Source organism: Acomys russatus, chromosome 27 (genome assembly GCF_903995435.1).
Source record: "Acomys russatus chromosome 27, mAcoRus1.1, whole genome shotgun sequence".
NCBI classification, from domain to species: Eukaryota; Metazoa; Chordata; class Mammalia; order Rodentia; family Muridae; genus Acomys; species Acomys russatus.
Window position 1 is genome coordinate 25,384,768 of NC_067163.1, and position 10,837 is coordinate 25,395,604.

The 10,837-nt window shown below is 46.9% G+C and overlaps 1 protein-coding gene across 2 annotated transcripts; it reads left to right on the forward strand.

Annotated features, from left to right (window-relative positions):
• The first annotated feature begins 906 nt into the window (after positions 1–906).
• Ppp1r3b (protein phosphatase 1 regulatory subunit 3B) lies at positions 907–9,754 on the forward strand. Of its 2 annotated transcripts, none has more exons than XM_051170068.1 (2): positions 907–996; positions 8,501–9,754. In XM_051170068.1, exon 2 carries the CDS (start codon positions 8,526–8,528, stop codon positions 9,381–9,383), a length of 858 nt encoding a protein of 285 aa, XP_051026025.1. In that variant the 5' UTR covers positions 907–996; positions 8,501–8,525; the 3' UTR covers positions 9,384–9,754. The 2 variants fall into 2 exon arrangements, with proteins under 2 accessions (XP_051026025.1, XP_051026024.1); XM_051170067.1 differs by lacking the exon at positions 907–996 and adding an exon at positions 1,780–1,916.
• The last annotated feature ends 1,083 nt before the right edge of the window (positions 9,755–10,837 follow it).

The window sequence follows — 10,837 nt, forward strand, 5'->3', positions numbered from 1 at the left end:
GTAGACCAGGCTGACCTTGAACTCACAGTGATCTGCCTGCCTCTGCCTCCCGAGTGCTGGAATTAAAGGCGTGCACCACCACGCCCCACTGATTTAGATCTTTTTAAAGTTGGCAATCCTGAATCAATTAGCAACTTCCTAAAATTTTACTACTCATTAAAGGTTTAAACAAAACAAAACATGAGTCTCTCTCAAGAGGCAGCTCAGGTAAGTAGGTTACCCAGAAGAAAATGTGTCATTGGTTCCTAAAATCACTATCCTGCATAGAACACAAAGAGCACCAAAGCTTTGAACAAGCATTCTCCTAAGTACACCCGCCTTACTAATCCTCAGTCTTCAGGACTTCTGAGCGTGAGGGTAGTGTTCTGCAAAATAATGCCTAGATTTGCTAGAGTGATAGCTACCAAGCAAGATTCGGTGAATGCTTCGGACACTTATGCCTAAAATGCAGATAATATCAGAGGTGGGATGGGGTGGGAGTGGAGAACACTTGCTTCAGGGCACTCTGAGAAGGTCTCCACCACCTGTGAACCCTGAGGCTATTGTCTTTTGGAGGCTAAGGCGGGACCATTGGAAAGACAACAATGCCTTCTACACCTAGGACTCTAAGAGCCTGTAGAACTTTGCTAGTAAGCTGAAACTTTGCTCTGTGCTCCTCAGCCGGTCTCTACAGCCAAACGTTCTACTGTAGGAAATCGCCTCCTCCCCTTGGCGTGGGTCCCCGGCTACAGAGGAAACTGTGACTAGCTTCTCAGACCGGGATTGCAGCCCCAACACTCGCAGCACGCTGCAGGTCACGTGGCGGAGTGCTGCTCGCCCCAAGTGTGGCTATTGGTCCGCGGCTTGCATCGCAGGAGTGCTCATTGGCTGCCTTTCGTATGTGGGGAGGAAAAAAGTCTTGGATGACACCCTTAGTAGGGAGAGGTGGCTGGAAAGTTAAAAGTGCGCCACGGGCTGCCGGAGCTGGGATTCAGAGTGCTGCAATCCAGGGAGCAGGTGAGACAGCTGCTGTCGCATGGACCGAGACGGGTCCCTGGCCCACTTTTGCGGTGGTGGTAGCTGCCACTGTCATCCCGCGCAGATGGTAGGGCGGGCTGGAGGGTCTGCCTTCGCTACTCAAGAGCTATACCCGGTGCCTACCTCCCCAACCCTGGAGCTCAAGGTGCAGGGTCAGGAAATCAGCGGCGAGGGGCGCGCGGAAGAGTTTCTGCCGCTTAACCATTTGTCGTCCCATTTACAGTGACTCACAGGTGGTAGAATCCTCTAGCTAGGGTAGTTTGTCGCTTCCACGTGCCGAGCTGGGATGGAACCTACAGGGGACCCCCGAAATTCCTGCTCGGGGTTAGCCCACAAAACCTGCCCTGGGGAGATGTTCTGAATAAAAGTTGTCACTAGTCCTAACATGGCACACCCCTAACTTGAGAATTGACACTTCTGGGGGAGAATCTCAGGTGTTTTGTTTTGCGGTGGAATCTGTAGTCCAAATACAAGTCGCTTGAGCCTCAGTTTCCCGTTCAGAGATGTAAGAAAACCGCATCTAAGCCCTGACTCCATTTATCTGTGTAGACTGGCGTCTACTACTCCCCACTTTGGTTCAGATCACCCTTTGGTGCACACAGGCAAAGGCACACATTGGGTAGTCTCTGGTCTTAGAAGGCGAGGATGGGCTTAGGGTTAGCTCCACCCAGGAACGGGGCAGCCCGCGTGGGGGTGCTCGCGAGGCGCTGCTCCTGCCTGTTGCTGTCACGCCGCCAGGTCCCGCCCTGGTGTGATAACTTGGGCTCCTCCTCCTTGGTCGTCTCCGGGAACTAAGCCCAGGCCCTACCTCCAGGACACTCTAACGCTCACGTAGATCAGGCAGCAGTCGCCCCATGAGGCCAGCGAGCAGGGGCCCGGGCTGCGGCGCCGCGGGAGAGGTAGGTGCCGACCCAGGCAAAGCAGATTCCTGGGGGGACTCGGGGCGGGTTGCAGGCACAGCACTTGGGAGAATTCCTGGTGGGTTAGGGACTCGTCGACCTGCCCCCAGGGACTTGTTCACAGCCACCTTTTTGGACCCTGAGAAAAGACTGAACCAGACAGAAGTTTCAGAATAGTGCATGGCAGGCCCAGAGAGAAACAGAGACGAGGAAGCTTGAAAAAAAAAAAGACTTGAGTGGCAACTTGTAGAGTTGCTGGAAGGCGGACCTGTTGCAGTTTGAGGGTCCCGGAGAAAAGGGCTTCTTCAGCCTAGGCAGGAAAGGAAATGCTCTATTTGGTAGAGATGCCCAATAGCCAGGAAAAAAGTGGACCACAGAAGTAGACTAGGGCCATTTAGGAGAAAATTAGTGGACAGATCAACAGGGCCTTGTTAGCAACCCGGGAGGTCAGAGCTGGAAGGGACCTTAAAAGAGAGCCATTAGAGTTCGCCTATTAAACCTCAGCTGGGCAGAGGCATTCTTAGGCCAGTGCTCTGCGGGCTGCCGCCGGACATTATTAGATGCTGTGGGCTGTCTCATTCAGAGTTCCCTAAGCGGTCATTACACACTTCTATTCACAAACATTTATTTCCAAGGATTGAGGGGTGTGTGTTAAAGGCTGTAATAATTAGTGTCTGTGGGGGGAAACGATGCCAACTTAACACTAAGCATTTGGGGAGAGAATTGCTGAAGGGGGAAGGAGTGAACGGTGGTGTCGTGCGACCTGGTTGTGGGTGGGCTACTTTTAATCTAGTTTTCACGTCGGGAAGGAGGAGGTACGGAAAGAAAGGCATAACCAGAAGCTCAGTTGCTTCAAACTAGCAAGGTCGTGGGACTATTTTCTGTTCAGGCTTGTCAATCTTAAATATCTTAAGACTCGCCCGTCCGCATCTTGAAAGACCACATCACTTCCCTAGAACAGGGAAGGTGTTTCTGCAAGAGTCCCCAGACGTGGCCCAGGCCCTCATCAGAGGCAGGCAACCTCTGAGGCATCCGTGTGAAAGCAAAGTATGTGCCTGTCCTGGGGAAATAGCTCCTCATGCTTTCAGGAGCGAGTCCTGCTACTGGTGTCCGGAGCCTACGTCACCCTCCACTGCGCAGAGGGGCATCCCCGGCCTCTGTTTCTGCCTGTTTCCTCCGTAGAAGGAAAGGCTGGAGCAGTCAGGGTTGGAGGCACTAGAAGGCTGAGGTATACCAAGTCATGTGCAGGTGTGAATGTGTTTCCTGAAGCACCTATCCAGATGTCTTCCTTTTAGCGGACTTTACTGCCTGTCTGTCTCAGTTTCTGGGAGTACTTCTGAGTGGCCATTCTCCTCATTGGGAAGTGGGGACATTCCGAGCAGAAAGTCAGGAAAGCTAAACTCCAACAAGCACTTTGGTGCGTTGATTCTTGGTTAATAAAAGCTGGCAGACTGTTCCGTGAGGCCGACCATCACATTATACCCTGGAGAGAGGCCACAAGGGCAAATGTCCTTAACCTGTAGCGATGGCCACATCCAGAAAGCATGAAGGGCTTCTAAGCCAGGCCTGCTTATGCAATTTCACAGGGCAGGAGTCCCAGCGATAACTTCTGGGCCATCATAACCTCACATTTACCTTTCATGGACAAGTCTTGCAAAAAAAAAAAAAAAAAAAAATCAGGGGGGTGGTGGGGGTTCTTGAAAATGCTCATAGGATTGTCTCCTTAGCTCTGGCTCTGATTAGAAACATATCTCTCCAACCTCAATTCGGCTGGTTCTTACAGTTCAGTAATAAAGAGAGTCCCCATGGCAAGTGTCCATCCTTGGGGTCCAGTAGTACAAGCTGGCCAATGGCTTCAGCGCCACTCTTTAACCCGCAAGACTAGAATGCAAGATCGTGCGTGCCCTTCTGTGTTGCAAAGGAGCACCAGAGTCTCAGGCAGGCGTTGGTAGTCTGCTTCCACAGTAGCTTGAGAGTGTTGAACCATTTTCCAACAAGCTGCTAAAAAGAAAAAGAAAAAGGGAAAAACCCTTTCAAGAAAGTGTGGCTGAGGCTGGTCCTCAAGCTTTGAGGAGCTGCTGAGGGACAAGGGACACCCGTCCTTGTGCTGACTCAAGCCAGGGGGGAGGCACTTCTACTCCCCCCACTCACTCCCAGCTTTTCAGGGGTGGGCAGCGGGGAAATGTTGGAATGCAGAGCAGGAACTGCCGTGTGACTGGTGTTCAGTTGTAACACATATTTAAACAGAGCACGGAATGTTGAAACGGGAGTAGTTCTAGCATAAAATTTTGCAGTTGGACATGAATAACTAAAACTCAGACAATTTGTTAAATCCTTTAAAAACCAAGTTAGTCAACACATTGATCATTGGCAAAGCCAGCTCAGTCCTAATTTCCCCTGTCCAGGGACAATTTTGTGCGTGGACATAAGATCAGACCCAGCAAATGTGTTCTGAATCTGTTCACGGGATTGCTTCCTTCACTAGAAGGGAAGTAGTGAGACACTGGTTTTGTGGGTGCAAGAAGCCCTTAGCTACATACAGCCACTTGGGAAAGCACGCAGATGCAGAGGCAAGGCAGGATAAGCAGGCATCTTGCACCCACACAGCCAGTGTATCTAAACAAAACAAAAAGTAAAGAGAGAGCCTGATACGTCTTTGTTCTCGGTCCCTGTTTCCCTCCCCCTTCTCTCTCTCTCTCTCTCTCTCTCTCTCTCTCTCTCTCTCTCTCTCTCTCTCTCTCTCTCTCTCTCTCTCTCTCCCTCCCTCCCTCCCTCCCTCTTGTGTGTGTGTGTGTCCCCTCCTTTTTTTTTTTTTTTTTTTTTTTTTTTTTCTCCCGAGAGACAGGGTTTCTATGTGTAGCCCTAGATATCCTGAAACACATTCTGTAGATCAGGCTGGCCCTGAACGTATAGATCTGCCTGCCTCTGCCTCCCAGGCGCTGGGATCAAAGGTGTGCGCCACCACTATGCATTTGGTTAATCAGATTCAGAAGTTGAAAGAAAGAGTATTTTAGGAAGAATATGCACAGTCCCCCAGCAGTTGCCAAAAGACTTGTCAAAAGATTTTACTTTTCAGGCAGCCATGGTGGCCTGTGAGCAAGGCCTATCCCTGCCACATGACGGCTTCACTAGCCTCATCCCTTCACTTTAGCCAGAAGAAGGCAGGTGTTTGGAAATCATAATCTCAGACTTGACACGTCCTGGAACTCGATCCGCAGACCAGCTTGGCCTTGAACTCAAAGACCTGCCTCTGCCTCCAGAGCGCTGGACTTAAAGGCATGCATCACCACCACCATCCGGCCAGATCTGAGATTTTAATCCAGGTTTTATTACTAGCTTCTTTCTTCAGCTCAGACCATTGTTAAGTGTCCTATAAATCTGCCATTGTAAGGAGAACGATAAAAAGATGTTTGGCTTTAGTGAGGTGAAGTGTCAGAGTAGTTTTGCATGTTTTCTTACGGTGTCATTTTCCCTCCCTGATTATAGAAGCAGTATTGTTTTAGAAGCTATAAGGAAACACAAAGCAGGGAACAGCTTTAAGGAAATATGTCACATGCATAGTTCGACATTTTTAACCATAGAATGGTCCCTACTATCTGCAGATGATGCATAAGGCGGCTCCCAGGCATCCGAAAGCCCAGAATGCTCTATGCATTTTCTATACTTCGTGCAGCACTGCTCCACAGTTCCAGAGGTCATCTCTCTTTCTATGTTATATGCCCAAGTACCTTGTTCACATCACTGCCCTTCTTCCTTAGGGGGATTGATTATTAAGTAAACTAAAGCTGCCTTGAACAACCACCTTGTAATCCTGAAGTGGGCTGATATCCGGCTGTAAGTCCCTGACGGGCTGGTGGCATATGTATCATGGACATGTGCGCTATGGGACGACTGGCTTCTGAGGAAGGAGCGAGACTCCACCAGGTGGGGATGGCCTCACATAGCTCAGAATGAATGATGCGCAATTTAAACGTATCATCCGCTTACTTATGGAATCTTTGTTTCAATATTTTTTTGAACCCCGATTGAATATAAAGAGCTAAAACCATGGGAAGCAAAACCAATAAGAGTGTAGTGTATCTCTGCTCGTCCTTCTGTATACATAGTATTTTCTGTCATATCTGGAATTCGTGTACAACTTTGCTCCTTTTCATGTTAATAATATATGATAAAATTTTAGCTAGGCACAGTGGCCCACCCCTTTAATTCCAGCACTTGAGAAAGAGAGGCAGGCAGATCTCTAAGTTTTGGGCTAGCCTGGTTAAGTTTTGGGCTAGCCTGGTTAAGTTTTGGGCTTTAGCCTGGTTGTTCTGCATATTTAGTTCTAGTTCAACAAGGCTTATATAGTGAGACCTCCCTCTTCTTGGAAAAACAAAAAAATAAAGTCCAAAACATAAGTACATTTTCCGTGCCATTTAAATACTTTTTCTAATAATGAATTTGGTGGTATAAAATTTAGTGGGCATGGCACAGTTGATTTTATGTGGCATCGTTAGTGGGCATTTTCTTATTACTTCTCTTTCTGTTAATTTCTGTACTTTTTAATTATTTATTTAGGGTAAATGATATTGTATGCACTGTTGGAGTAAAATGATAAGAGCATTTAGAAAGATTGTGCCAATTTTGATAATAATAATTAAAAAAACTGTCTTTTATAATTCTTTGCTAATCCACTAGGTAAAAACAGGCATTTCCAATATAACTTTTCTCTATTTTTGGTTTTAACTAATTTATTATAGACGTAATTTCACTATTGAGCCCAGGCAAGCGTTGAACTTCCTCCCTCAGCCTTCTGAGTAGCTAATGTTGCAGGCATGCGCCATCAGATTCACCGTCCATTTGAATTTCTTAAATTACTTTTAAGACCACACAGTTTGTATATTCGTGAGCCACTTTTTTTTTTTTTTTTTTTTTTAATGTAGCATCTGCTAATGTTCTTTTTCTTTGCTCATTCTTCTGTGTGGACTGTTTGAGTTTGTTACTACTTTGTAAGAACTCTATATTTCAAATTAATAACTCCTAATTATCATGCTTCTTGAAAAATATTTTCCAAGTTTGTAATCTTTTGGGATTTGTTTATATTCTTGCTTACAGAAAAATATGGCTTTAAGGTAATTAAATGTCTTCTAGTGTGATTACATTTCCTTTTTTGTTTTTGTTTTTTGAGACGTTTCTCTGGTAGCCCTGGCTGACGTAGATTTGCTTTGTAGACCAGGCTGGCCTGGAATTCACTGAGATCCTCCTGCCTCTGCCTCCTGAGTGCTGGGAATTACTTTGCCACAGCTCTCACCACTCTGGGATTTTAATTCTTATGATACCTGATATTGCCTACAGCCAAGCAAACATCTACCTATATGTCAAAGTATAAAGAAACTGCTCATTCCTTTTCTAAAGAAAAGTATACCAGAACACAAAAACCTCCCATAAGTTTGGTGAAAATAAGTCTGTGTCTATTTTCATCACTGAGTCTCAGTGTATAATAATATAATGCCTGATACATGCTAAACACCAAGTCAGTATTTGTGTTATAAATTTGATGCGTTTGTATTGGATTAAGTCAGTATTTATTGTTAAAGTTATGAGATCACACTCTATGCCTGTAAGAATGGTTGTCTTTCAAAAAGAGGTGGAAATGCAAATTAATGCAACCACTACAGAAAATACTGTGGGGTTTCTAAAAAATTAAAAATGACTATGTGACTCAGTGATGCTACTACAGGAAGTATATTCAAAGGGTAGGAAATTAATATGTTGAGGTGACATCCCTAGTTCCATAGTCAGTAACACCACTCACAGCCAAGATACGAAATCTAGCTAAATGTCTCGCAGTGGGTGAGTGGACAAAGAACATGTATAGACAGTGGTGTGCTGTTCAGTCATAGACAAGGATGAAATAGTGTCATCTAGAAACATGGAGATGAGCCTAGAGGGCACGGTGCTAAGTGCAATAAGCCAACCACAGAAAGCCAAGGGCACATATGTAGAATCTAAAAAGTAAGTACATTAAATATATAGCAGAGTGGTGGCTGCCAGATGCTGGGCATTGAGGAACTGGGGAAATGCCCATCAAAAGACAACTCTTTAATTCCAAAGAAGGAATACATTCAAGAAATCCATCGCATCATGGCAGCAATGTAGACCAGGCTGGCCTCAAACTCACAGTTATCCACCTGCGTCTGCCTCGAGTGCTGAGATTAAAGATATGCACCACCACTGCCTGGCTGGAAACTATAATTCTTAATGCCCTTTTTATTTTCCTCAGTGGCATATTAGCATACAGGAGGCCTTAAGACATCCCGGCAGAAAACCCCCATGAATTAGCCTTGAAATTATTGAGTTCCCTGCTCTTTTCTTTGTTGGTTTTAATCTTAGCTTTACTTTCCATCCCCGCCCCTCACCCCGAGCTGGTGCCCCCCTCCAACACAGTCTCTGCTGAAACCTCTGTCCTGTAGCACTACACAGGAGCGTGAGCCCGGAAGAAAGGCAACATTGTTTGTCCGTCTCTGCCTGAAGAAAAAAAAAAAAAAGGGCTTTAAACATCTATCTGACCTCTTTTCCGTTTTCTCTCATCTCCCTTTTGCCAGACTTCTAGCTTGCTTGCCTAGAGTGATGGCTGTGGACATCGAGTACAGCTACAGCAGCATGGCCCCTTCTCTGCGCAGGGAGCGCTTCGCCTTCAAGATCTCCCCCAAACTGAGCAAGCCACTGCGGCCTTGTATTCAGCTGGGCAGCAAAGATGAAGGCAGCAGCGGAATGGCAGCCCCCACCGTGCAGGAGAAGAAGACGAAAAAGCGGGTGTCCTTCGCCGACAACCAGGGGCTGGCCCTGACAATGGTCAAAGTGTTCTCAGAATTTGATGACCCGCTAGATATTCCGTTTAACATCACAGAGCTCCTAGACAACATCGTGAGTCTGACGACAGCGGAGAGCGAGAGCTTTGTTCTGGATTTCCCGCAGCCTTCCGCGGATTACTTAGACTTCAGAAATCGGCTTCAGACCAACCATGTCTGCCTCGAAAATTGTGTGCTGAAGGACAAAGCCATCGCCGGCACCGTGAAGGTCCAGAACCTGGCATTCGAGAAAGTGGTGAAGATCAGAATGACCTTCGACACCTGGAAAAACTTCACAGACTTCCCTTGTCAGTATGTGAAAGACACGTACGCTGGTTCGGACCGGGACACGTTCTCTTTTGACATTAGCTTACCTGAGAAGATTCAGTCTTATGAAAGGATGGAGTTTGCAGTGTGCTTTGAGTGTAACGGCCAGGCCTACTGGGACAGCAACAAAGGGAAAAACTACAGGATCATCCGGGCTGAACTCCGATCCACTCAGGGAATGATTGAGCCGTACAATGGACCGGATTTCGGAATATCCTTTGACCAGTTTGGAAGCCCTCGGTGTTCCTTTGGCCTGTTTCCAGAGTGGCCTAGTTATCTGGGCTATGAAAAGCTGGGGCCCTACTACTAATGACTGCGCTTGACAGTCTGTCTGTCGCTCTGATCAAGATGGAGGAGAGAACGCAAGACAAGAGTGAAGTTGAACTGCCCGTTAGGCATGGTTTTTGAAAAGATAGGCTCCTGTTCACCTTTTTCTTAAACCAGCAAGTCCAGCGCGTTTCCATCACGACTGGTTTCTTGCCCAGAAGAGGGGAGGTGTGCTGATCCTCTGCGGCATCCGGGTTGGCCACAAGGGAATGCACGGGATGGTGCCAGAAGGGTCTGGAGAGGAGCCAAGCTGGCAAGAATGGAGGAAGCTGGCCTCTCCTCTGCTCTTAGAAAGTCAGTCACCCAGAAGCCAAGTCTCCAGCCTTCTCCAGGCTTACCATTGACCTGGGGGAGAGGGGGGCCGCCACGACCATCCCTGCCCCCACTTTTCCACGTGTTGCCTTCATTCCACATGTACTCGGAGCCAATCCCTGCATCCCCCTCCCCCAAACCGCAGCCTCAGAAGAGGGACTGGGGCAGCCCATTTCTGGGCCATGTCATGTTCTACATTTCTGTCTCCCATCCCGCCACGGTCCATCCGGACAAGACTATCAAAGCTTAAGTAGTTTGTGGCCAGCGTAGGCATTTCCTCACCCCCTCGTCCTGTCCTGACACCTCCTTTATATTCCAGCAGAGAGCAACATACCAGTTACTGGAAAGTCACTGGTCCCCGCGTGGGGTCATGGGGCACAGCATTGTAACAAGGTGGGACAGTCATAACTTTTAGCTTTTCCTCTTAGATTTTGGGGGAGCTTTCTAAGCACTCAATTTCACCTCGAGTTACCAGAAAACAACGACAAGACCCATTTCACCGGCCTGGCTGGTGTGTGAGCTGATTTTGTTGTTAGAGAGTCATAGCTCTCCTGGAGCGTCCACTTCAAATGCTGTGTCTGAGACTTTCAAATAGCATGTCTGGCATATCCTCGAAGCCTCCAGAAAATGCTTAGGTTTGTCTGCGGTCTACAGTCATATTCAGGATGCTTTTAAAACCCCCAAGGACACTGATTGGGTGCTTTTATTTATGGTGTGTATTGTAAAGGGATAGGGGAGAAAAACCTCACCAAGTGTTTCTATGTTATTTTAAATGTTCGTCAACTCTGAAGCATGACTTTTTCTTAATCTCATTGGACTGCAGTGCATTATCAAATGCTATTTTTGAGACTCCTGGAACTTTTATACTGTTGGGCGGACCCCCAAAACCTGTGATTTTTCTCTTGGGTAAATTAAAATTATAGGAAAGTCTGAAAACTATTTTTACATGCATATTTGTAGAAATTTAGGGGTGGTGTTCTGTTTTAGCAGTTTAGTAAAAGAAGTCTGTTTAATTTTTTTTTTTTTTTTAACTGTAGTAAGGTCTCCCAGAGACAAGAGGAAAAATGTGCAGAGCTTCATGAGTTCAGAGATGGGGCCGCTTGACGTGGCTCTGTGCTCTCTGGC